The 27,474-nt window shown below is 48.2% G+C and overlaps 1 protein-coding gene across 3 annotated transcripts in view; it reads left to right on the forward strand.

Annotated features, from left to right (window-relative positions):
- The window catches only part of EPHX2 (epoxide hydrolase 2), a 42,781-nt gene continuing 15,307 nt past the window's right edge, over positions 1–27,474 (forward strand). Inside the window, exons 1-11 of one of the 3 annotated variants that reach the window (XM_072926222.1) lie at positions 1–158; positions 1,569–1,653; positions 9,003–9,195; positions 13,806–13,996; positions 15,305–15,427; positions 16,103–16,177; positions 18,640–18,735; positions 21,920–21,998; positions 23,954–23,988; positions 25,011–25,037; positions 26,281–26,366. In XM_072926222.1, coding sequence (XP_072782323.1) covers positions 58–158; positions 1,569–1,653; positions 9,003–9,195; positions 13,806–13,996; positions 15,305–15,427; positions 16,103–16,177; positions 18,640–18,735; positions 21,920–21,998; positions 23,954–23,988; positions 25,011–25,037; positions 26,281–26,366 — 1,091 coding nt within the window. In that variant the 5' untranslated portion in view covers positions 1–57. The remainder of the gene's footprint in view (positions 159–1,568; positions 1,654–9,002; positions 9,196–13,805; positions 13,997–15,304; positions 15,428–16,102; positions 16,178–18,639; positions 18,736–21,919; positions 21,999–23,953; positions 23,989–25,010; positions 25,038–26,280; positions 26,367–27,474) is intronic. The other 2 variants (XM_072926223.1, XM_072926224.1) reach the window with 2 other exon arrangements.

Genomic DNA, 27,474 nt, shown 5'->3' on the forward strand with positions numbered 1-27,474 from the left:
GGCATGGCCTAAACTGTGGCAAAGGTCGAGGTCGCGGGTTCGAGTCCCGCTCCGGCCATGGCGCCGCGGGCCGTGATCTTCGGCCTCAGCGGGGTCCTGCTCCGGCCGGGCCTGCAGCACTTCCTCAGCGCCTGCGAGCGAGACTGGAACCTGCCCAGGTAGGCCCGGCCCGGTTCGGGCCGGTTCGGACCGGTTTTGGGTCGGTTCGGGCCGGTTTTGGGTCGGTTTGGGCCGGTTTTGGGTCGGTTTGGTAAAGCCGCGCTCGGCCCGCCCGATGCGCCCGCCCGCGGCTCCGTGAGAGGCGGCGCCGGACGAGAACCAAAGAATCGATGGGACAATTCTGCGGTTGGCGGCGACGCCCGCGCGGAATTTTATTTGGGGAGGTTTGGGGTTTTTGGGGTTTTGGGGTTTTGGGATTTTGGGATTTGGGGGTTTTGGGGCTTTTGGGGATTTTGGGGGATTTTTGGGGTTTGGGGTTTTTGGGATATTTGGGATTTGGGGGTTTTGGGATTTTTGAGCTTTGGGGTTTTGGGGGGTTTTGGGTTTTTTGGGATTTGAGGTTTTTGGGGTTTTGGGGTTTTTGGGATTTGGGGTTTTGGGGATTTGGGGTTTTTGTGATTTGAGGTTTTTGGGGTTTTCGGGATTTGAGGGATTTGGGGTTTGGGGTTTTTGGGATTTTGGGGTTTTTGGGATTTGGGGGTTTTGGAGTTGGGATTTGGGGATTTGGGGATTTGGGGTTTGGGGTTTGGGATTTGGGGTTTGGGATTTAGGGCTTTGTAGGATTTGTGGGGTTTGGGGTTTTTTGGATTTGAGTTTTTTTGGGATTTGTGGGATTTGGGGTTTTTGGGATTTTTGGGATTTTTGGGATATGAGGTTTTTGGGTCATTTGGCATTTTGGGGATTTTTGGGATTTTTGGGCTTTGGGGGTTTTGGGATTTGGGATTTTTGAGATTTGAGGATTTGGGGGTTTTGGGGATTTATGGGATTTAGAGGTTTTGGGATTTTTGAGCTTTGGGATTTGGGGGGGGGTTGGGGGTTTTTGTGATTTGAGGTTTTGTGGGTTTTGGGGTTTTTTGGATTTGTGGGATTTGGGGGTTTTGGTATTTTTGGGGCTTGGAATTTTTGGGATTTGTGGGATTTAGGGCTTTTGGGCTTTGGGATTTTTGGGATTTTTGATTTTGGGGATTTGGGGGTTTTTGGGTTCTTTGGGATTTTGGGGATTTGATTTTTTGGGGATTTTTTGGATTGTTGGGATTTGAGGTTTTGGGTTCTTTGGGATTTTTGGGATTTTTGGGGATTTTTGGGATTTGGGGTTTTGGGGTTCTTTGGGATTTGTGGGATTTGATTTTTGGGGGATTTTTGGGATTTGGGGTTTTGGGTTCTTTGGGATTTTTGGGATTGGATTTTTTTTTATTTTTGGGATTTGGGGTTTTTGGGTTCTTTGGGATTTCTGGGATTTGATTTTTTGGGGATTTTGGGGATTTGGGATTTTTTGGTTCTTTGGGATTTTTGGGATTTGATTTTTTGGGTATTTCTGGGATTTGATTTTTTGGGATTTTTTTCCCCAGGGGTTTCCTGGAGGCCGCTCTGGACTCGGGGGGATCCCAGAGCCCCAAATCCCGAGCGCTGCGGGGGCAGATCAGCCTCAGCCAGGTGGGATCCGCTCCGGCCCTCGGGATCCGCTCCGGGATTTGGGGTCCACCCTGGGATTTGGGATCCGCTCCGGGATTTGGGGCCCACCCTGGGGATTTGGGATCTGCTCTGGGGTTTGGGATCCGCTCTGGGATTCGAGATCCACTCTGGGATCCGATATCCACACTGGGATTTGGGATCTGGTCCAGGGTTTGGGATCCACTGTGGGATCTGGGATCAACTCCTGGATTAGAGATCCACTCTGGGGTTTGGGATCCACACCAGGATTCGAGATCCAGTCCGGGATCCAAGATCCACACCAGGATTTGGGATCCGCTCCGGCCTTTGGGATCCACTCCAGTGTTTGGGATCCGCTCTGGGGTTCAGGATCCACTCCAGGGTTTGGGATCCGCTCTGGGGTTTGGTATCCGCTCCGGGATTTGGGGTCCACCCTGGGATTTGGGATCCACTCCAGGGTTTGGGATCTGCTCCGGGATTCCAGATCCACTCCTGGGATTGGGATCCTCTCTGCGATTTGGGATCTGCTCTGGGGTTTGGGATCCACCCTGGGATTTGAGATCCAGTCTGGGGTTTGGGATCCACTTCGGGGTTCGGGATCCACTCTGGAATTTGGTATCCATCCCTGGAATTTGGAATCCACTCCAGGGTTTGGGATCTACACTGGGATTTGTGATCCACCCCAGGTTTTGGGATCCACCCATATATTTGGGATCCACTCCAGCGTTCAGGATCCGGTCAGGGGTTCAGGATTCGCTCCGGGGTCTGGGATCCACTCCGAGATTTGAGATCCACTCCGGGATTTGAGATCCATCCCAGAATTAGGGATCTGTCCTAGGGTTTGGGATCCACTCTGGGATTTTGGGGATCCACCCCTGGAGTTTGGGATCCACCCTGGGATTTGGGACCCGCTCTGGGATTCAGGATCCACTCCAGGGTTTGGGAATCCACCCCGGGTTTTGAGAACCATCCCAGGAGTTGGGATCCACCCCAGAATCCTTTCCTGGGATCCATCCCGGGATTTGGGACCCACTCTGGGATTCGGGATCCACTCCGGGATTCGGGATCCACCCCGGGATTTGGGATTGATCCCAGAATTCCCAGGATTCGGGATCCAGGCCAGGATTTGGGATCCACCCTGGGGCTTTGGGATCCACTCCAGGAGTTGGGATCCGGGCCAGGATTTGGGATCCACCCCGGGATTTGGGATCAACTTTTCCAAGTGGGATTTTCCCCAAATTTGGGGATTTTTTTTAAACTGGGAATTTTCCCAAATTTTGGGACTTTTCCAAGCTGGAATTTCCCAAATTTTGGGATTTTTCCAATCCAGAATTTCCAGAAATTTTGGGGCTTTTCCAACTGAGATTTCTCCAGAATTTTGGGAATTTTCCAGCTGGAAGTTTGGGATTTCCTGGGAATGTTGGGATTTTCCCAACCGGGATTTTTTCCCCAAATTTTGGGTCTTTTCCAAGTGGGAATTTTCCCAAATTTTGAGACTTTTTCCAAGCTGAAATTTCCCAAATTTTGGTACTTTTCCAAGTGGGAATTTCCTGAAATTTTGGATCTTTCCCAATCCAGAATTTCCCGATTTTTGGGTCTTTTCCAAACGGGATTTTCTGGAATGTTGAGACTTTTCCAAGCCAGAATCTCCCAAAGTTTGGGACTTTTCCAAGTGGGATTTCCCTGGAATTTTGGGACTTTCCCAAATGAGATTTCTTTGGAATTTTGGATCTTTCCCAATCCAGAATTTCCAAAATTTTGGACTTTTCCAACCGGGAATTTTCTGGATTTTGGGATTTCTCCAGAATTTCGGACTTTTCCAACCGGGAGTTTCCTGGAATTTTGGATCTTTCCCAATCTGGAGTTTCCCGGAATTTTGGGGCTTTTCCACTTGGGCATTTCCCATTTTTTTGGGTCTTTTCCAACCGGGATTTTTTCCCAAATTTTGGGACTTCTGCAACCGGGATTTTCTGGAATTTTGGGGGTTTTCCAACTGGGAAGGTTGGGAATTCCCGGCAAGGTTTGGAATTCCCAGGAAAGTCAGGAATTCCTGGGAATGTTGGGATTTTTCCAATCGGGATTTTTCCCAAATTTTGGGTCTTTTCCAACCAGGATTTCCTGGAATTTTGGGCTGTTTCCAAGCTGGAATCTCCCAAAGTTTGGGACTTTTCCAAGTGGGAATGTCCTGAAATTTTGGATCTTTCCCAATCCAGAATTTTCAGAATTCTGGGTCTTTTCCAACCGGGAATTTTCTGGAATTTTGAGTCTTTTCCAACTGTGATTTCCTGGAATTTTGGGGCTTTTCCAACCAGAATTTCCCGGAATTTCGGATCTTTCCCAATCCCGAGTTTCCCAGAATTTTGGATCTTTCCCAATCTGGAGTTTCCCGGAATTTTGGGGCTTTTCCACTTGGGCATTTCCCAAATTTTGGGACTTTTCTAAAGCCAGGGAATCTCAGAAAAACGGAAAGCTGGACAAGACAAACGCACATCCAATCAATATGATTAATGCAACGTTCTCCGTTTATTCAAAATCAGGCGGTAGTTTATATAAGCTTCTATATAGTTTACAGAAAACAAAGACACTCTGATTGGTAGGCTAACATTGTTTACCTTTTCCTTAAAACGGCCTGCACTATACACCATAAAACCTATACTAGTTCACACCCGGTGGTCCCTACAATACTTTAAGACTATTTTCTATCTGCGCCACAACCCTGAATTTCTAACTGCGTCAGAGGCTTTGAAGGCCCCACCAGGCCTCAATCTGAGGCCTAGCCTGGAGTAGCTCAACTTTCACAATTCATGCCCTCTTTCTCTCAAAAATGCTGTAACAATTCCCTCTTTTTCTTTTGAGCTACTCAGGCTGGAGTGAAGGCTCAATGAACTAATTTTTACACACACTGTCTTTGACCCAGCCAGAAAAACCTGAAGAATTGAGCCAGTTATCAAATGAAGTGTCCATTTGGAGAACACTGCGTTTGGCTCGTTGAGTCTTCTGAGGCAATTCGAGAACCTGATGTATGGTGGGAGCAAAAAGCATCAACCTACCGATATAACATGGGCCTCCCCTAGCATTTTGAGGGACTGCTGACCAGGCTCGGTCCCCACAAATGAGGAAGGTTCCTGGGGGCAGTTTTTCCTGCACTACCTCTTGGAGTCAAATTGCTACAATATTCTAAATAGTTGTATTACAATGGTGATCTGGGAGACAATCAAGTGTTGTCATCTGTCAATTTTCCATTTTCTTGAGTTGGTTTGGTAGCATGAGATCCAAATATCAAACAGTAATTTCCTGGGACAGAACCCAAAAGACCAAATTCTTGAAAACTATCATCAGTAAATTTAAGGTTTTGCACAAATGCAACAGCTTGCGCTCCCAGAGTGCTATTTAAACTTATTTGAGCTCAGGTCCAAGTCTTGAACTCTGCCATGGGACCCAACGAGACTCCAAAAATTAAACAAGTACGAAATAAAAACATTGAGGCCCACCACATTCTTCTCAGGTTCTTGAATACCCTGTCTAACATGAAAGAAACAATCTTAATTCTAAACATAAACTATAACTTCTAATAAACTAACTTCTGATAAATCTAACTTCACACTTATGATATTTCAACTTATTTTTCTGTTTCATCTATTTTTAAAATTCTGTTTCTGCCTTTTCGTATCAATGCAGCAAGAGCATCTGTCCTGTCCATCACACGACTTCTTGGTTGGATGGGTAAAAACACTCACTCAAGTAGAATTTCTGCTGATCCCCGTTGGGACCTCCCTCTTTTTCTTTTGCCATTGAAAGACAATGGCAAGATGAACAGAAAAATCACAGGCATTACTAAAACTTATTAAAAACTTAGCAAAAAAAATTCTATAACATCATTAAAAACACACTTATAAAAAAAACCTCAAAGCCCACGATCTTCTGTGGGTGAAACACAAATCTTTGCACAATCCACTTTTGCTGTGCATCCTCTGATCCACTTGTGGAGAGATCAGTGTCCTCTTGCAATTGATAAGTTCCACATTCTTCACTGAAATCCATCCAGATTCTGCACCTGTTAAAACACAAACAAACCCAACACCCCCACTGGGACTGGAGGGTCCTCTCTCAATTCTGTTCCCTAAAACTTGCATGAAGAAATGGAAATATCAACATCTTTGTTATAAACATGAAAAACATTAAGAACAAAACAATGCATATAGGAAAGAAACTAACAACAAATAAAAATCAATCAAATAATACACAATCAATATTACATATAAAATCACAGTTACCAAGTGCTACACTATCAAATTGTCATCCCAGAGTCTGCAGCAGCTGAAAACCTTAAAACAACAGAGATTTGGATAAAACATGTCCGGATCATGTCTCTCCAAAACCTCCTTTGAGGCTCAGCTGTCCTGTATGGTCAAATTGTCAAGCCAAAAGGACTTGAATACTTTTTTGATGCAAAAAACACCTGGATCAATCACACCATCCACGTAGAGCCAGAGCTTGGCCAGAGCTCGAACTCTAATTGGAGGATATGTTTAAAACAAAAGTCTTAAAAATAACAGTTATAAGTGAAAAACCTTATTATTAACAATTTATCAAAACATCAAATGATTGAACCTGTCTAAAATTTGTTTCAAGACAAAAATTCTCTAAATACAACAAACCTTTTCTTCAAAAATCTGAGAATTTGAAGTCTGAAATCTTGAACCAGAACTTGGACTATAAATTTCTAAAAGATGAACTGCAGCTGCATAGAAAATTGAATAAAGAAAACACATGAGTAGTTAAAAAATCAAGCACACAGGATCCTGAAAAATACATCTCACAATCAATCACCTAAAAAAAAAAAAAAAAAAAAAAAACAAAACCCATAAAACATATGAAAACTGACTGTAAATATTAAAACAACACCTTAATACCTTAACATCTTAATAATAATTCTTATCACAAAAATCAGACAACTTACATTATATGATCAACCTATTAACAAAAAATGTTTAAAATAGTTTAAAACAATCTTGTCAAGCATTCATATAACATTAGTAACAATCACTACTTATCATTACCTATAAAAGCTTGACAATTATAATTTATCTTATTATCTACAAAACTCAAAAATCATAATTACTTATATTATTATTTATAAAATCTCAAAAACAGAAATTGTGAACTTAATACCAACATTCCATTTGACTGATTTTTCTCAAATCTTTGCTTTCAAAGACATTTTTAGCAATTAAATAATTATTAACATTTCTATCCTTTTTTGTTTTACAGTAATTTTCATCCACATTGTATTTGAAATAACTTTGATTTGCATAATGTCCATCCTTCTTGGTATCTTGGAAAACACTCAGTATTGCTATACTTTTTCATTACGTCTTTTGTCTCTTGCAAGGAATTGAAAAAAAAAAAATTCTGTTGACATTTTTGCTGTAGTGTTGCCATCTCGCCATCGGTGGCGCTGCTGCTCTCGGCGTTGTTGTTACCATGGCAACCAGGCTGTGCAGCGCCTCCGCCACCATTGCTGGGCGCTGGGTGGGGGGGGGGCGGGGGGGAACGGGACGGTGCCGTCTCGCTCCCGTCCTTGCTGCGTCACTGTGGGGATGGGAGAGGAGACGCCCCTGATGCGGCCGCGCCCCGCCTGCTCCGACTCCAGCGCGGCCGAGCCCCGGGGAATGCCCATCTCCCGCCTTGCGCTGTTGCTCGGCAACAAGGAACCTTCTGTGTCTCGGCCGAAGTCCGCTCCGCCCCGGGGCCGCCTCAGGCTCGCTGCTGGCCGGCCCCGCTCTGCCTGGCCCCGCTCTGCCTGGCCCCGCTCTGCCTTAGTTCTGCCAACCCGTTCCGCAAGGGACGAGGAAGGGCTTTCTGTAACTTTTTCTTGCCTTTGTATCTTGCTTTGTGATCGCTTGTTTCTGCTACAATTGACATGCCGCGCCGGGTTGCTCGCCGCCGCCGCCGCCGCTGCTGCGGGGGGGCGAGGGGCCAGCACCGCTTCTCTCCCATCTCCGCCCTCTATCACTGCGTGCCAAAGCAGCTGCCCCAGCTCTTGCGATTCGACTTTACTAAAAATCAGCGAAGGTTTTTGCAGCTTGCCTTTGCTTCTCGCCCAAAGGACCAACTGTTCTAAATCGGCTTCTTTAACTTTTTCAGCTCTCTTTGAGAGAATATGAAAGAGCAGCCGCACTGAAGCCTGTAAATCTCCATCCATGGTGAACTTTCACCCTCTCTTTCTGCACGCGGCTTACCTCAGTCTCCGCGGGTTGCTTCGCTCTCGCTTTTCTTCGGCAAGGCAGCACCCCCGCTCCAGCTCTCCGGCCCCGGCCACGTCCACACCCGCCATTCAGGTCCCTTGTGAACGCCGAGGTCTTCCCACTGCTCCAACGGACTCTCGCAAGCAAACAACAATGCGAAGAGTCTTTTTCCTCCCGTTGGGAAACGGCCCAATTCGGAGTTTGGAGACTTCTGCTCCGTTCCACCTGATCCCCGTTCACAAAAAGTGAATTTGGGATCCCGGTCCCGTCGCCATGAGGCGATTTGGACCTAAATTCCTGTCGCGCGACTCAAACCTGACTGCCCGTTACTCTAAAAGTAATTTGGCAGCCTTTTCGGAGCCTCCTGAGTCCCTGTGCGGGCGCCACTTAAAGCCAGGGAATCTCAGAAAAACGGAAAGCTGGACAAGACAAACGCACATCCAATCATTATGATTAATGCAACGTTCTCCGTTTATTCAAAATCAGGCGGTAGTTTATATAAGCTTCTATATAGTTTACAGAAAACAAAGACACTCTGATTGGTAGGCTAACATTGTTTACCTTTTCCTTAAAACGGCCTGCACTATACACCATAAAACCTATACTAGTTCACACCCGGTGGTCCCTACAATACTTTAAGACTATTTTCTATCTGCGCCACAACCCTGAATTTCTAACTGCGTCAGAGGCTTTGAAGGCCCCACCAGGCCTCAATCTGAGGCCTAGCCTGGAGTAGCTCAACTTTCACAATTCATGCCCTCTTTCTCTCAAAAATGCTGTAACACTTTTCCTATTGGAATTTTCCCCATATTTTGGGTCTATTCAAACCAGGAATTGTCTGGAATTTTGGTGCTTTTCTGACCAGAATTTCCCAAATTTTGAGTCTTTTCCAATCCGGAGTTTCCCGGAATTTTGGGGCTTTTCCAACCAGAATTTCCTGGAATTTTGGGTCTGTTCAAACCAGGAATTTTCTGGAATTTTGAGTCTTTTCCAACCGGGATTTCCTGGAATTTTGGGACTTTTCCGCCCGGGGAGGCTGGAAATTCCCGGAACGACTCGGAATTCCCAGTTACACCGGGACTAATCCCGTTTTTCCGGCCGCAGCTGCAGGAGGAGCTGGAGCGGCGCTGCCGGGCGGCTCCGGGCGCCGCCGTTCCCGTTCCCGTTCCCGTTCCCGTTCCCGTTCCCGTTCCCGTTCCCGAGGGATTTTCGGCCTCGCGGCCGTTCCGGGAGCTCCGGAGCCGCTCCCGGCTGGAGGCGCCGCTGCTCAGGGCGGCACAAACGCTCCGGGAACACGGTCAGCGGGAATGCCGGAATTCCGGGAATAGCAGGAGGGGTGGGGATGGGATGTTGGAATAGTGGGAATGGTGGGAATGTTCAGTTTGGAATGTTGGGTTGGGAATGTTGGCAATGTAGGAAAAGGCGGGAATTTTGGGTTGGGAATGTCCAGATGGAGGGAGTGAAATGGTGGGTTCGGAATGTTGGGAATGTTGGGTTGGGAATGTTGGGAATGTTGGATTTGGAATGTCAGGAATCTTGGAGATGGAGGGAATGGAACATTGGGAACATTGGGAATGTTGAGTTTGGAATGTTGGGAATGTCGGATTGGGAGTGTTGGGAATCTTGGGAATGTTGAGGCCAGAATGGTGGGAATGTTGGATTCAGAATGTCGGGAATGTTGGAGATGGAGGGAATGGAATGTTGGGAATGTTGGGTTGCGAATGTTGGGAATGGAACGTTGGGAATGGTGGGAATGGTGGGTTGGAAATGTTGGGATTGGCGGAAATGGAATGTTGGGAATGTAGGGAAAGGTGGGAATTTGGGGTTGAGAATCATGGGATGGAGGGAATGGAGTGTTGGGAATGTTGAGGATGGGACGTCAGGAATGGAATGTTGGGATGATGGGAATGTTGGGTTGGGAATGTTGGGAATGGTGAGTTCAGAATGTTGGGAATGGTGGATTCGGAACGTTGGGAATGTTGGGAATGTTGAGTCTGGAATGTTGGGAATGTTGGAGATGGAGGGAATGGAATGTTGGGAATGTTGGGTTGGGAATATTGGTAATGGTAGGGATGGAGGAAATGGAATGGTGGGTTGGGAATGTTGGGAATGTAGGAAGAGGCGGGAATTTTGGGTTGGGAATGTCGAGATGGTGGGAATGTTGAGTTCTGAATGTTGGGAATGTTTGATTTGGAATGTTGGGAATGTTGGAGATGGAGGGATGGAATGTTGAGAAGGTTGGGAATGGTGGGAACGGAATGTTGGGAATGTTGAGAACGTTGGGAATGTTGAGTTTGGAATGTCGGGAATGTTGGATTCGGAACGTCAGGAATGGTGGCTCTGGAATGTTGGGAATGTTGGGTTAATGTTGGGAATGTTTGGTTTGGAATGTTGAGAATGTTGAGTTTGCAACGTTGGGAATGTTGGGTTGGGAATGGTGGGAATGGTGGATTCAGAATGTTGGGAATGGAACGGTGGGAATGGTGGGAATGTTGGATTGGGTATGTTGGGAATGTTGGGTTGGGAATGTTGGCTTGGGAATGTTTGGAATGTTGAGTTTGGAACGTTGGGAATGTTGGGAATGTTGGATTGGGAATGTTGGGAATGGAATGTTGGGAATGGTGGGAATGTTGGATTGGGAATGTTGGGAATGTTGAGTTTGGAACGTTGGGGATGTTGGGTTGGGAATATTCGGAATGTTGAGTTCAGAATGGTGGGAATGACGGGAATGGAATGTTGGGAATGTAGGAAAAGGCAGGAATTTTGGGTCGGGAATGTCGAGATTGAGGGAATGGAATGGTGGGTTTGGAATGGTGGGAACAGAATGTTGGGAATGTTGGGAATGGTGGGAATGTTGAGTTTGGAATGTCGGGAATGTTGGAGATGGTGGGAATGGAATGGTGGGAATGGTGGGAATGTTCAGTTTGGCATGTTGGGAATGTTGGGTTGGGAATGTTGGGAATGGTGGCTCTGGAATGTTGGGAATGTTGAGTTTGGAATATTGGGAATGGTGGGAATGTCGCATTTGGAATATTGGGAATGGTGGGCTGGGAATGTTGGGAATGGTGGGAATGGTGGGAATGGAATGTTGGGAATGTAGGAAGAGGTGGGAATGTCGGGTTGGGAATCGTGGGATGGTGGGTTTGGAATGTTGAGATGGTGGGAATGGAATGTTGGGAATGTTGGAGATGGAGGGAATGGAATGTTGGGAATGTTGGGTTGGGAATGTTGGGAACTGTGGGTTGGGAATGTTGGGAATGTTGGGAATGTTGAGGCCAGAATGTAGGGAATGTTGGATTCGGAACGTTGGGAAAGGCGGAAATGGAATGTTGGGAATGTTGGAAAAGGCGGGAATTTGGGTTTGGGAATGTCGAGACAGAGGGAGCGGAATGGTGTGTTTGGAATGTTGGGAATGTTGGAGGGAATGGAATGGTGGGAACGTTGGGAATGTTGAGTTCGGAATGTTGGGAATGTTGAGATGCTGAGAACATTGGGAATGTTGGGAATGGAGAGAATGGAACGTTGGGAATGTTGAGTTCAGGATATTGGAATGTTGGATTCGGAACATTGGGAATGTTGGGTTAATGTTGGGAATGTTGAGTTTGGAACGTTGGGAATGTTGGGTTGGGAATGTTGGGAATGTTGGATTCAGAATGTTGGGAATGGTGGGAACGGAATGTTGGGAATGTTGAGAACATTTGGAATGTTTGGTTTGGAATGTTGGGAATGTTGAGATGGTGGGAATGGAATGTTGGGAATGTTGGGTTGGGAATGGGGAGTTCAGAATGGTGGGAACGGAATGGTGGGAACAGAACTTTGGGAATGTTTGATCAGAAACGTTGGGAATGTTGGGAATGGGATGTTGGGATGGTGGGAATGGAATAGTGGGAACGGCGGTTTGGGAATGTTGGGAATGTTGGGAATGTCGAGTTCGGAATGGTGGGGTTGAAATGTTGGGAATGTTCGGAACAGAAAGTTGGGATTGGTGGGAATGGAATGTTGGGAATGTGGGAAAAGGTGGGAATTTGGGGTTGGGATGTTGGGAATGTTGGGAATGTTGAGGATGGAATGTCGGGAATGGAACGTTGGGATGATGGGAATGTTGGGCTGGGAATGTTGGGAACCTTGGAAATGCTGAGGTCAGAATGTTGGGAATGTTGGATTTGGAATGTTGGGAATGCTGGGAATGGGAAGGTGGGAATGGAATGTCGGGAATGTTGAGTTTGGAATGTTGGGAATGTTGAGTTTGGAATGTTGGGAACGTTGGGTCGGGAATGGTGGAGTGGTGGAAATGGCGGATTGGAAATGGTGGGAATGGTGGGAATGTTGAGGTTGGAATGTTGGGGATGGGATGATGGGAATGGTGGGGATGGAAATTTGGGAATATTTGGGATGGAAATTTGGGAATGGTGGGGATGGAAATTCGGGAATGTCGGGACGTTGGGGCCGGTGGAGATTTTGGGAACGTCGGGAATGTCGGCCCGGCGAGTCAGGAACGGTGGGAATTGCTCAGGAACCTGGCGGATCCCACCAGGAGCTCCTGGCCAGTCCCACCATGAACCCCTGGTAGATCCCACCCTGATCTCCCACTGGATCCCACCACGATCTCCTGGCCGGTTCCACCATGAACCCCTGGTAGATCCCACCAGGAGCTCCTGGCCAGTCCCACCACAAACCCCTGTTGGATCCCACCACGAACCCCTGGTAGATCCCACCACAATCTCCCGTTGGATCCCACCGTGATCTCCTGGCCAATCCCACCACAAACCCCTGGTGGATCCCACCCTGATCTCCTGGTGGATCCCACCACAACCTCCTGCCTGATCCCACCACAAAGCCCTGGTTGATCCCACCATGTGATTCTTGTGGATCCCACCAGGAGCTCCTGGCCAATCCCACCCCGATCTCCCGTTGGATCCCACCATAAACCCCTGGCTGATCCCACCACAAACCCCTGGTAGATCCCACCCCAATCTCCCACTGTATCCCACCACGATCTCCTGGCCAATCCCATCATGAACCCCTGGCCGATCCCACCAGGCGCTCCTGGCCGGTCCCACCACAATGCCCTGGTGGATCTCACCCCAATCTCCTGTTGGATCCCACCATGAGAACCTGCCTGATCCCACCACGAACCCCTGGTAGATCCCACCATGAGCTCCCGTTGGATCCCACTATGATCTCCTGGCTGATCCCACCACAAACCCCTGGTAGATCCCACCCTGATCTCCTGGCCGATCCCACCCCAATCTCCTGCTGGATCCCACCGGGAGCTCCTGGCCAATCCCACCATGAGATCCTGGCCAGTTCCACCATGAGATCCTGGTGGATCCCACCACGAACCCCTGGTAGATCCCACCCTGATCTCCTGGCCAATCCCACCACGAACCCCTGGTAGATCCCACCACAACATCATGGCTGATCCCACCACAACCCCCTGATAGATCCCACCAGGATCTCCCACTGGATCCCACCAGGAGCTCCTGGCCGATCCCACCACGAACCCCTGGTAGATCCCACCCGATCTCCTGGTGGATTCCACCACGACATCATGGCTGATCCCACCACAAACCCCTGTTGGATCCCACCACGAACCCCTGGTAGATCCCACCATGATCTCCTGCCAGTTCCCACCAGGAGCTCCTGGCCAATCCCACCACGAACCCCTCATAGATTCCACCATGAGAACCTGGCCGATCTCACCACGAACCCCTGGTAGATCCCACCACGAACCCCTGGCCGATCCCACCCTGATCTCCTGGCCGGTCCCACTCCGATCTCCTGCTGGATCCCACCATGATCTCCTGGCCGATCCCACCACGAACCCCTCATAGATCCCACCATGAACCCCTGGTAGATCCCACCTGATCTCCTGGCCAATCCCACCGGAGCTGTCCGTCCCCGCAGGGTTCCTGACGGCCGTCGTGGCCAACTGGTGGCTGGACGACACGGCCGGGAGGTCCCGCACGGCGGAGCTGCTGCAGGAGCTGCGCCGAACCTTCCACCTGGTCCTCGAGTCCTGCCGGGTCGGCGCCGCCAAGCCCCACCCGGACATCTACAGCCGCGCCCTGAAGGAGCTGGGGGTGGAACCCCAGGAGGTGCCACCAGAACCCCAAAAATCCGGGAATTCGGGGTGGTCCGGGGGCCAGAAACTGGGAAAAGTCCAGGGGTTTGAAGTTATGGGAGATGCCACCAAAATCCCCCAAAAATTTGGAATTTTCCATGTCCCAAATCCATGGAATTCCCGGGAATTTGAAGCCATGGGAGATGCCACCAAAATCCCCAAAAAAATTTGGGATTTGGGGTTGTCCATGGCTCAGGTCCTTGGAGGATCTCAGGGGTTTGAAGCTATGGGAGATGCCACCACAATACCCAAAACCCCCAAATTTCGGGATTTCCCATGTCCCAAATCCAGGGATTTTCCAGGGAATTTGAAGCCATGGGAGATGCCACCAAAATCCCAAAAAAATTTGGGAATTGGGGTTGTCCATGGCCCAGATCATTGGAAAATCCCAGGGGTTTGAAGCTATGGGAGATGCCACCAAAATCCCCCAAAAAATCCGGGATTTGGGGTGGTCCAGGGGCCAGAAACTTGGAGGATCTCAGGGGTTTGAAGCTATGGGAGATGCCACCACAATCCCCCAAAAATTTGGGATTTGGGGTCGTCCATGGTCCAGATCATTGGAAAATCCCAGGGGTTTGAAGCTATGGGAGATGCCACTAAAATCTAAAAAAAATTCCAGGATTTGGGGGTTGTCCATGGCCCAGATACTGGGAAAAGTCCAGGGGTTTGAAGCTATGGGAGATGCCACCAAAATCCTTGAAAAAATCCGGGATTTGGGGTTGTCCATGGTCCAGAAACTGGGAAAAGTCCAGGGGTTTGAAGCCATGGGAGATGCCACCAAAATCCCCCCAAAAAATTTGGGAATTGGGGTTGTCCATGGCCCAGATAATTTGGAAAGTCCAGGGGTTTGACGCTATGGGAGATGCCACCATAATCTCCCCAAAAATTTGGGATTTCCCATGTCCCAAATCCATGGATTTTCCTGGAGATCCAAAGTCCCGGGAGGTGCTACCACAATTCCAGAAATCTGCGGAATCTGGGATTTCCCATCCCCCAGTTCCATGGATTTTCCCGGGAATTTGAAGCTGTGGGAGATGCCACCAGAATTCCCAAAACCCCCAAAATTTGGGATTTTCCATGTCCCAAATCCATGGATTTTCCTGGCAATCCAAAGCTCTGGGAGATGCCACCACCATCCCAAAAACCCCAAAATTTGGGATTTTTCATGCCCCAGTTCCATGGATTTTCCCGGGAATGAAAAGCCATGGGAGATGCCACCACAATTCCCAAATCCGGGATTTCCCACCCCCCAAATCCATGGAATTCCCGGTGTTTTTTCCAGGTGATTTTCCTGGATTCCCGGGAGCGGGACCTGGGCCCGGCGCGGGCGCTCGGAATGGTCGCGGTGCTGGTGCAGGACACGGGATCCGCCCTGAGGGATCTGCAGCGGATCACCGGGATCCAGGCACGGAACCCCCGCCCGGAGCTCCCGATGGGATCTGATGGGATCTGGGAAGGGGCGGGATCTCCTGGGATCTCCTGGGAATCCTGCTGGGATCTGCTGGGAATTCTTTGAATTCCAGCCTGGGATCTTCTGGGATCTTGGGAAGGGCTGGGATTGGTTGGGAACGGGTGGGATCTTCTGAGAATCTGGCCTGGGATCTTCTGGGATCTGGGAAGGGTCGGGATCTTCCGGGATTCCAGGCTGGGATCTTCTGGGATCTTGGGTGGGATCTGCTGGGAATCCTGGGTGGGATCTCCTGGTATCTTGGGAATGGTTGGGATCCTCTGGGATGGGATCTGGAAAGGTTCGGGTTGGGATCTGCTGGGAATCTGGGCTGGGATCTCCTGGGAAGAGTCGGGATCTGCTGGGATCTTGGGAATGGGTGGGATTCTGGAACAGGAGCTGGGAATGGCTGGGATCTTCTGGGAATCTCCAGGGAATCTGGGGTCGGGATCTCCTGGGATCCAGGGTTGGAATCTCCTGGGAATCCAGGCCGGGATCTGGGATCTGGGATCTGGGTCGGGCTGAGTCTCTCGGCTCCCGAGGGGTCGGGAATGGGGCGGGGGCGGGGCGGGGATCGGGTGGATCCCAATGGATCCCTCAGGATCCCCTGGGCTGATCCCTCTGGCCCCGCAGCTGCCGGGCCGGGATGTGGCGCTGCCGACGGCCGTCGAGCCCCATGAGGTGGCGCACGGATACGTCCAGATCCGGGTACGGAGTGTGGGAATCAACTGGGATCCACTGGGGACACGGGCTGGGATTGGCCGGGATTCACTGGGAATCCAGGGTGGGATCGAATGGGATCTGCTGAGGATCCTGGCTGGGATCGGATGGGGAAGGGTGGGAATCTGGGCTGGGATACACTGGGAATCTGGGGTGGGATCTGCTGGGGATCCGGGCTGGGATCGACTGGGAATCTGGGATGGGAATCCAAGATGGGAATCTGGGCTCGGATTGGCTGGGAGTCTGGGCTGGGATCCACCCAGAATTCTGTCTGGGATCTACCGGGGATCCAGGGTAGGATCTGCTGGGAAGGGACAGGGAAATTGGGCTGGGATCTACTGGTAATCCGGTCTGGGATTTACTGGGAATCCAGGCTGGGATTGACTGGGAATTTGGGCTGGGATCGACTGGAAATCCGGGGTGGGATCGACCGGGAACCTGGGCTGGGATCCACCCGGAATTCTGGCTGGGATCTACCGGGAATCCGGGGTGGGATCATCTGGGGGAGGACGGGGAATCTGGCCTGGGATCCACTGGGAATCTGGGCTGGGATTTACTGGGAATTTGAGCTGGGATCGACTGGGAATCTGGGATGGGATCTACTGGGAACCTGGGGTGGGATCCACCCAAAAGTCTGGCTAGGATCTACTGGGAATCCAGGGTGGGATCAGTTGGGAAACTGGGATGGGATTGGCTGGGAACTCGGGGTGGGATCCACTGGGAAAGGTCGGGAGTCTGGGATGGGATCCACTGGGAATCAGTGTTGGGGATTCACTGTGACTCTGGGGTGGGATCCACTGAGGAATCCAGGCTGGGATCGACTGGGAACCCAGGGTGTGATTGGCTGGGATCCACTGGGAATCCTGGATGGGATCTGCCAGGAGAGGATGGGAATCTGGGATGGGATCTACTGGGAATCTGGGGTGGGACTCTGGGCTGGGATTTATTGGGAATCCGAGGTGGTATCAGCTGGGATCTCCTGGGCTGGGATTGGCTGGGAATCCGGGATGGGATTGGCTGGAAAGGTTTGTAATCTGGGCTGGGATCCACTGGGAATCCGGGGTGGGAATCTGGGATGGGAATCTGCCTGGGATTTATTGGGAATCTGGGGTGGGATTGGCCGGGATCACTGGGGATCCGGGCTGGGATTGTCTGAGGAAGGAGGGGGCTCTGGGCTGGAATCTACTGGGAATCCGGGATGGGATCTACCGGGAACCCAGGGTGTGATTGGCTGGGATTGGCTGGGAATCCTGGATGGGATCTGCCAGGAGATGATGGAAATCTGGAATGGGATTTATTGGGAATCTGGGGTGGGAATCTGGGGTGGGATCAGCCGGGATCCGCTGGGCTGGGATTGGCTGGAAATCCGTGGTGGTGGGAATCTGGTATGGGAATCCGGGCTGGGATCCACCGGCAATCCGGGCTGGGATTGGCTGGAAAGGTTGGGAATCTGGGATGGGATCTACTCGCAATCTGGGAATGGGTGGGATTCCACCTGGGATTGGGAATTCCGGACTGGGAAAAGCTCCAGAATTCCCAGCCAGGAATTCCCGTTCCCTCCCTGCAGAATTCCGGAGCTTTTCTGGTCTGGAATTCTCATTCCCGCTGGAATTCCAGAGCTTTTCCCAGTCCGGAATTCTTGATCCGTTTCTGGCCGGGAATTCCCGTTCCCTGTGGAATTCCGGAGCTTTTCACAGTCTGGAATTCTCATTCCCCTCTGGAATTCCGGAGTTTTTCCGGCCGGGAATTCCCATTCCCTGTGGAATTCTGGAGCCGTTCCCAGCTGGGAATCCTGGAACTTTTCCGGGCTGGGAATTCCCGTTCCCTGCAAAATTCCAGAGGTTGTCACAGTCTGGAATTCCAGAAGTTGGAATTCCGGCTCCATTCCTGGCCAGGAATTTCGGAGTTTTTCCCGGCTGGGAATTCCGGAGTTTTCCTGGTTGCCTGCGGAATTCCGGATCCGTTCCCAGCCGGGAATCCAGGAGTTTAGCACTTGGAATTCCAGAGTTTTTCCTGGCTGGGAATTCCGGAATCTGGAATTCCAGAGTTTTTCCGGTTCCCTGCGGAATTCCAGAGTTTTTTCAGTTCATGTGGAATTCAAGAGTTTTTCCGGGCTGGGAATTCCGGAGCTTTTCCGGGCTGGGAATTCTGGAGTTTTTCCAGTTCCCTGCAGAATTCCAGAGTTTTTTTGGTTCCTGTGGAATTCTGGAGTTTTTCCCATCTGGGAATTCTGAAACCTGGAATTCCGGAGTTTTTCCTGGCTGGGAATTCCGGAGTTTTTCCGGTTCCTTGCGGAATTCCAGAGTTTTTCCAGGCTGGGAATTCCGGAGTTTTTCTGAGCCGGGAATTCCGGAGTTTTCCCGTTTCCTTGCGGAATTCCGGAGTTTTTCCGGGCTGGGAATTCCGGAGTTTTCCCGTTTTTCCCTGCGGAATTCCGTGTCCGTTCCCAGCCGGGAGTGCGTTTCCACTTTGCCGAGCTGGGCCGGGGCCCGGCGATCGTCCTGTGCCACGGATTCCCCGACTGCTGGCTGGCCTGGCGCTTCCAGGTGAGACAAAATTCCCAAATTTCCTGAAATTCCCAAAAATCCCAAACACCCCAAAATCAAAAAACATCCCCAAAAATTGCAAATCCCGGCCCCACCCTGGAATTCCTGTCCCCATCCCAAAATTCCCGGCCCCATCCCAAAAATCCCAGCACTATCCCAGATTCACGTCCGGCCTGGCGCTTCCAGGTGAGACCCAATTCCCAAAATTCCCAACATTCCCAAAAATCCCGACATTCCCAAAAATCCCAAAATCCCCAAAAATTCCCAAATCCCGGCCCCATCCCAAAATTCCCGTCCTCATTTTGGAATTCCCGTCCCCATCCCAAAATTCCGGCACTATCCCAGATTCCCGGCTGGCCTGGCGCTTCCAGGTGAGACGGAATTCCCGAAATTCCTGAAATCCCAAAATCCTGAAATCCCAACATTCCCAAAAATCCCAAAATCCAAAAAAAATCACCAAATTCCAGCTCTATCCTGCAAATCCCGGCCCCATCCCAAAATTCCCATCCCCATCCCGGAGTCCCCGCTGGCCTGGCGCTTCCAGGTGAGACAAAATTCCCCAAAATTCCCAATTTCCCAAAATCCCAACATTCCCAAAAATCTCAAAATTCCCAAACTCCCCAAAATCCCGGCCTCATCCTGGAATTCCCGTCCTCATTTTGGAATTCCCGTCCCCATCCCGGATTCACGGCTGGCCTGGCGCTTCCAGGTGAGCCAAAATTCCCAAAATTCCTGAAATTCCTGAAATTCCCAGCATTCCCAAAAATCCCAAAATCCCCAAAAACCCCCAAATCCCGGCCCCATCCCGGAATTCCCGTCCTCATTCTGGAATTCCCATCCCCATCCCAAAATTCCTGTCCCCCTCCTGGACCCTCGGCTGGCCTGGTGCTTCCAGGTGAGCCCAGAATTCCCAAAATTCCCGAAATTCCCAAAATCCTGAAATCCCAACATTCCCAAAAATCCCAAAATCCCCAAAAAATCACCAAATTCCGGCTCTATCCTGCAATTCCCGTCCCCATCCCAAAATTCCCGTCCCCATCCCGGATTCCCGGCTGGCCTGGCGCTTCCAGGTGAGAATTCCTGAAATTCCCGAAATTCCCGAAATCCCAAATTCCCAACATTCCCAAAAATCCAAAAAAATCAAAAAAAATCCCCAAATTCCGGTCCCATCCCGGAATTCCCATCCCCACCCCAGACTCCTGGCTGGCCTGGCGCTTCCAGGTGAGACCCAATTCCCGAAATTCCTGAAATCCCAAAATTCCCAAAATTCCCAAATTCCCAAAAATCCCAAAAATTCCCCAAATCCCAGCCCCATCCCGAAATTCCCGTCCCCATCCCGGATTCCCGGCTGGCCTGGCGCTTCCAGGTGAGCCAAAATTCCCCAAATTCCCGAAATCCCAAAATTCCCAACATTCCCAACATTCCCAAAAATCCCCAAAATCTAAAAAAATCCCCAAATTCCGGTACCATCCCAAAATTCCTGTCCCCATCCCAAAATTCCTCTCCCCATCCTGGACCCCTGGCTGGGCTGGCGCTTCCAGGTGAGATGGAATTCCTAAAATCCCAACATTCCCAACATTCCCAACATTCCCAAAATTCCCAAAAATCAAAAAAAAATCCCCAAATCGCGGCCCCATCCCAAAATTCCCGTCCTCATTCTGGAATTCCCATCCCCATCCCGGAGTCCTGGCTGGCCTGGCGCTTCCAGGTGAGACGGGAATTCCCGAAATTCCCAAATTCCCAAAATCCCAAAATCCCAAAATTCCCATCCCCATCCCAGAGTCCTGGCAGAATTCCCAAAAATTCCCAAATTTCCCAAAATCCCAACATTCCCAAAAATACCAACATTCCCAAAATCCCCAAAATCCAAAAAAAAATCCCCAAATCCCAACCCAGAATTCCATCCCCATCCCAAAATTCCCATCCCCATCCTGGAATTCCCCAAATCCCGAAATTCTAGAACTTCCTGGAATTCCCAAAATTCCCAAAATTCCGATCCCATCCCAGAATTCCCGACATTCCGACCCCATCCCAAAATTCTGAGCCATTGCAGTATTCCGATCCCGTAATTCCCAAACTTCTCAGCATTCCCAGAATTTCCCCACCCGCCCCATCCCAGAATTCCTGATTGATCCCTGCTGTTCCAACCCCTCCCCGGAATTCCGGGAATTTCAGGAATGCTGGGAATTTTGGGGAATTTTTGGGAAATTTTTTGGGATGTTTTGGGAATTTCTGGGAATTTTTGGTAATTCCTGGGAATTTTTGGGAATTTTTTGGGAATTTTTTTTGCGTTTTTTTTTTAATTTCTGGGAATTTTTTTGGAATTCTTGGGAATTTTGGGAAATTTTTGGGAAATTTTTGGGGATTTTTTTGGGAATTTTTTGGGAATTTGTTGGGTGGGAATTTTTTTGTGAATTGTTGGGAATTTTTGGGAATTCCTGAGAATTTGGGGGAATTTTTTTTTAGGAATTTTGGGGAAATTTTTGGGAATTGTTGGGAATTTTTTGTGAATTGTTGTGAATTGTTGGGAATTGTTGGGATTTTTGGGGAATTTTTTTGGGAATTTCTGGGATTTTTTGGGGAAATTTTGGGATTTTTTTTTTGAACTTTTTTGGAATTTTTTGGGAATTCCTGGGACTTTTTGGGAATTGTTGGGACTTTTTTTGGAATTTTGGGGATTTTTGGGGATTCCTGGGAATTTTGGAGAAGTTTTAGGGAATTCCTGGGAATTTCTGGGAATTGTTGGGATTTTTTGGGAATTTTTTGGGAATTTCTGGGAATTGTTGGGATTTTTTTGGAATTTTTTGGGAATTTTTTGGGAATTCCTGGAAATTTTTGGGAATTCTTGGGATTTTTTTGGGAATTTTTTGAGAATTTTTTTTGAATTCCAGGGAATTTTTTGGGGAATTGTTGGGAATTTTGGGGATCTTTTGGGGAATGTTTTTGTGAATTGTTGGGAATTTTGGGGAATTTTTTGGGAGTTTTTTGGGCATTTTTTTGGGAATTTTTGGTAATTCCTGGGAATCTTGTGGAATTTGTTGAGAATTTTGGGGAATTTGTTGTGAATTTTTGGGGAATTTTTCTGGGAATTTTTGGGAATTTTTTGGGAATGTTTTTGGGAATTTTTTGGTAATTCCTGGGAATTGTTGGTAATTTTTCGGGAATTTTTTTTGGGAATTCCCAGCTGGCGGCTCTGGCCGGGTCGGGGTTCCGCGTTTTGGCGCTGGAGATGAAGGGATTCGGAGAGTCCTCGGCACCGCCCGGTCAGAGACGGAATGACGGGAAAAGTGGGAATGACGGGGGAAATCCGGGAATTCTGGGGGAAAAAAGAGGGAATTTTGGGAGAAAAACATGGGAATTCTGGGAAAGTATGGGATTTTTTGGGGGGAAAAATGTGGGAATTTTGGGGAAACAACATGGGAATTCTGGGAAAAAAGTGGGAGTTTTGGGAAAAAGTCTGGGAATTCTGTGGAAAAAATGAGAAAAAAATTATTTTGGGGGGGGAAATAGGAATTTTTGGGGGAAAAATGGGGATTTTGGGGAGAAATCCAGGAATTCTGGGAGAATATATGGCAGTTGTGAGGGAAAATGTGGGAATTTTGGGGAAAAAAGAGGAAATTTGGGGAAAAAACATGGGAATTCTGGGGAAAATCCAGGAATTCTGGGGGGGGAAATGGGAATTTGGGGGAGAAAAGTGTGAATTTTGGGAAAAAATGAGGGAATTTCAAGAAAAATTCAGGAATTTTGAGGAGAAATCTGGGAATTTCTGGGAAAAACATGGGAATGTTGGGGAAAAAAATGGGAATTTTGGGGAGAAATCCGGGAATTCTGGGAGGAAAATGTGGGAATTTTGGGGAAAAAACGTGGGAATTCTTGGAAAAAATAGGGGAATTTTGGGGAAAAGTATGGGAATTCCATGGAAATAAAAGAGGGAATTTGGGGAGAAAAGTGGGAATTTTGGGAAAAAAACAGTGGGAATTCTGGGGAGAAATCTGGGAATTCTGGGAGAAAATATGGGAGTTGTGGGGGGAAATGTGGGAATTTTGGGGAAAAAGGAGGGAATTTTGGGGAAAACTGTGGGAATTTTGGGAAAAACATGGAATTTGGGGGAAAAAATGTCAAAATTCTGGGAAAAAGCGTTGGAATTTTGGGAAAAAACGGGAATTTGCAGGGGGAAAAAGTGGGAATTCCAGGAGAAATCTGGGAATTCTGAGAGAAAATATGGGAGTTCTGGGGAAAAATGTGGGAATTTTGGGGAAAAAGGAGAGAATTTTGGGGAAAACATGGGATTTTGGGGGGAAAACTGTGGGAATTTCAAGAAAAATTTGGGAATTCTGGGGGGAAATATGGGAATTTCTGGAAAAAATATGGGAATTTTGGGGGGAAAAATGGGAATTCCAGAGAGAAATCCGGGGATTCTGGAAGAAAATATGGGAGTTGTGGGGGGAAATGTGGGAATTTTGGGGAAAAAAGAGGGAATTTTGGGGAAAATGTGGGAACTCTGGGAAAAAAACATGGGAATTCTGGGGAAATATGGGAATGTTGGGGAAAATCCTGGAATTCTGGGGGAAATTTGGGAATTCTGGGAGAAATCTGGGAATTCCCGGGAAAATTTGGAAATTCTGGGGAAATATCCAGAAAATCTGTGGAAAATCTGGGAAATCTGGGGGGAAAAATGGGAATTTTGGGGAGAAAAGTGCGAATTTTGGGAAAAAAATGTGGGAATTTTGGGGGAAAATCTGGGAATTTCTGGGAGAAAATATGGGAGTTCTGGGGAAAAATGTGGGAATTTTGGGAAAAAAAATGTGGGAATTTCAAGAAAAATTCAGGAATTTGGGGGAGAAATCCGGGAATTTCTGGAAAAAAAATGGGATTTTGGGGGAAAATAATGGGAATTTTGAGGAGAAATCCGGGAATTTTGGGGGAAAAAAGCATAGGAATTCTGGGGAAAATTCGGGAATTCTGGGGAAATATCCGGAAAATCCAGGGAAAATCTGGGAGTTCTGGGAGAAAATATGGGCGTTCTGGGGAAAAATGTGGAAATTTTGGGGAATTCTGGGAATTCTGGGATGGGTGTGGGATTTTGGGAATTCTGGGAATTCCGGGATGGGGGTTGATGGGATTTTGGGAATTCCGGGATGTGGGTGGAATTTTGGGAATTCTGGGAATTCTGGGAATTCCGGGACGGAATGGGATATCCCGGTTGGATTTCCCGCAGACGTGTCGGAATATTCCCAGGAGCGAATCTGCCAGGTCGGCAATTCCGGGGATCCCGGCGGGATCTGATCCCGATCCCAATCCCAATGATCCCAATGATACCGATTTCATCCTGATCCTGATCCAAATTATCCAAATGATCCTGATTTTATCCTGATCCCGATCCCAATGATCCCAGCAGGATCTGATCCCGATCCTGATTTCAATTATCCCGATGTTATCCCGATCCCATTGATCCCAATCCTGATCCCATTGATCGCAATCCCATTGATCCCAATCCCTCTGATCACAATCCCACTGATCCTGAGGGTCTCTGATCCGGATCCTGATCTGATCCCGCTGATCCCGATCCCACTGATCCCAATCCCGATGGGATCTGATCCCACTGATCCCAATCCTGAGAGGATCCGATCCCCATCCAAATGATCCCGCTGATCCCGATCCCATTGATCCCAATCCCATTGATCCCAATCCCATTGATCCCAATCCGGATTTCATCCTGATCCCGATGATCCCAATCCCAATCCCATCCTGATCCCATTGATCCCGATCCCAATGATCCCAATGGGATCTGATCCAAATCCCACCGATCCCGATCCCAATCTGATCCTACTGATCTCGATCCCAATGATCCCAATCCCGATCTGATCCCAATCCCATTGATCCTGATCCCATTGATCCCAATCCCATTGATCTTGATCCCATTGATCCCAATCCCATTGATCCTGATCCCGATCCCGATCTGATCCCAGTCCCAATCCCAATCTGATCCCGATCCCGCTGATCCCGATCCCAATCCCGATCGCAATCTTGATCTGGGCCCAGTCCCATTGATCCCGATCCCATTGATCCCAATCCCATTGATCCCAATCCCATTGATCGTGATCCCATTGATCCCAAACCCATTGATCCCAATCCTAATCCCATTGATCCCAATCCCAATCCTGATCTGATCCCGATCCGATCCCGAACCCAATCCCAATCCCATTGATCCCAATCCCGCTGATCCCAATCTGATCCCGATCCCGACCCCAATCCCGATCCCGTTCTTCTCCCAGGATTTCATCACTTTCCTGGATAAACTGGTGAGGATTTGGGGTTTTTGGGATTTGGGATTTTGGGGATTTGAGATTTGGGATTTTGTGTTTGGGGTTTCGGATTTTTGGGGATTTGGGATTTGGGGATTTTTGGGATTTTGGGGATTTTGGTGATTTGGGGTTTGGGATTTTGATGATTTTTGTGATTTGGGGATTGAGATTTTGGATTTTCGGGTTTTCGGGTTTTGGGATTTGGGATTTGGGATTTTTGGGATTTGGGGTTTGGGTTTTTGGAATTTTGGTGGTTTGGAGTTTGGGATTTTGGGATTTGGAATTTTGCATTTGGGGTTTTGGGATTTGGGATTTGGATTTTTGGGTTTGGGATCGTGATTTTGGATTTGGGATTTTGGTGGTTTGGGGTTTGGGATTTTTCGGATTCAGGATTTGGGGTTTGTGGTCTTTCGGGATTTGGGGTTTGGGGGATTTGGGGTTTGGGGTTTGGAATTTTTGGGAATTTGGGGGTTCGCATTATGGGAATTTTTGGGATTTGGGGTTATTTTGGTTTGGGGTGGGGAATTTTTAGGAGTTTTGGATTTGGGATTTCGAGGTTTGGGGTTTGGGATTTGGGATTTTGGGATTTTTGGGGTTGAGGTTCAGGGAATTTCAGGTTTTGGGGGATTATTTGGTTTGGGGTTTGTGGATTTTGGGGGATTTTTGGGGTTTTGGTTTGGGGAATTTTGGGATTTGGGGGATTTTGGGGATTTTGGGGTTGGGGTTTGGGGGATTTTGGGATTTTGGGGATTTCAGAGTTGGGATTTAGGGGATTTGGGGGATTTTGGGTATTTTGGGATTTCAGGTTTGGGGTTCGGGGGATTTGGGGGATTTTTGGGATTTGGGGTTTTGGGGAATACGGGAAATTTGGGATTTGGCATTCTTGGGGTTTGGGGTTTTGGGGGTTTTTGGGTATTTTTGGGGCTGGGATTTTGGGGTATTTGGGGGATTTGAGGGTTGGGATTTTTGGGGGGATTTGGGGGATTTTTGGGGCTGGGATTTGGGGTATTTTGGGGATGTGGGGGTTGGGATTTTTGGGGGGATTTTGGGGATTTTTGGGGCTGGGATTTTGGGGTATTTTGGGGATTTGAGGGTTGGGATTTTTGGGGGTATTTTGGGGATGTGGGGGTTGGGATTTTTGGGGGGTTTGGGTATTTTTGGGGCTGGGATTTGGGGTATTTTGGGGATGTGGGGGTTGGGGTCCGTCCCTCCCCACGGGGTTTCCGTCCCGCCCCCGCAGGGGCTGCCTCAGGTGGTTCTGATTGGCCACGACTGGGGCGGGGCCATGGCCTGGAACGTGGCGCTCTTCTACCCCGAGCGCCTGCGGTGAGCAACCCCAAATTCCCGAAAATCCCATCCCAAAAAAACCCAAATACGTGAAAATCCCAGAACAAAAAAACCGAAATCCGTAAAAATCCCATCCCGAAAAACCCCAAATCCATAAAAATCCCATAGGAAAAAAAATCCCATAATCCGTGAAAATCCCATCCCAAAGAAACCCAAATCCATAAAAATCCCAGGAAAAAAACCCCAAATCCGTAAAAATACCAGAACAAAAAAACCCAAATCCATAAAAATCCCAGTCTAAAAATCCCCAAATCGATAAAAATCCAATCCCAAAAATCCCCAAATCCGTAAAAATCCCAGTCCAAAAATCCCAAAACCCATAAAAATCCCAGTCCAAAAATCCCCAAATCCATAAAAATCCCAGTCCAAAAATCACAAAATCCATAAAAATCCTATCCCAGAAATCCCCAAAATCAATAAAAATCCCATCCCAGAAATGCCAAAATCCATAAAAATCCCATTTCAAAAAACCCCCAAATCCATAAAAATCCCATGGCAGACATCCCAAATCCATAAAAATCCCATCCCAAAAACCCCAAATCCATAAAAATGCCATCCCAAAAGTCCCAAAAATCCATAAAAATCCCAGTCCAAAAATCCCCAAATCCATAAAAATCCCATCCCAAAAATCCCCAAATCCGTAAAAATCACAGTCCAAAAATCATAAAATCCATAAAAATCCCATCCCAGAAATCCCCAAAATCAATAAAAATCCCATCCCAGAAATGCCAAAATCCATAAAAATCCCATTTCAAAAAAACCCCAAATCCATAAAAATCCCATGGCAGAAATCCCAAATCCATAAAAATCCCATCCCAGAAAGCCCCAAAATCCATAAAAATCCCAGAGTGAGAAATCCCAAAATCCATAAAAATCCCATCCCAAAAAAACCCAAATCCATAAAAATCCCATCCCAAAAAAACCCAAATCCATAAAAATCCCATCCCAAAAAAACCCAAATCCATAAAAATCCCATGGCAGAAATCCTAAATCCATAAAAATCCCATCCCAAAAAACCCCAAAATCCATAAAAATGCCATAGGTAAAAAATCCCATAATCCATAAAAATCCCAGTCCAAAAATCCCA

The sequence above is a fragment of the Taeniopygia guttata genome, chromosome 3 (assembly GCF_048771995.1).
Source record: "Taeniopygia guttata chromosome 3, bTaeGut7.mat, whole genome shotgun sequence".
Lineage (NCBI taxonomy): Eukaryota > Metazoa > Chordata > Aves > Passeriformes > Estrildidae > Taeniopygia > Taeniopygia guttata.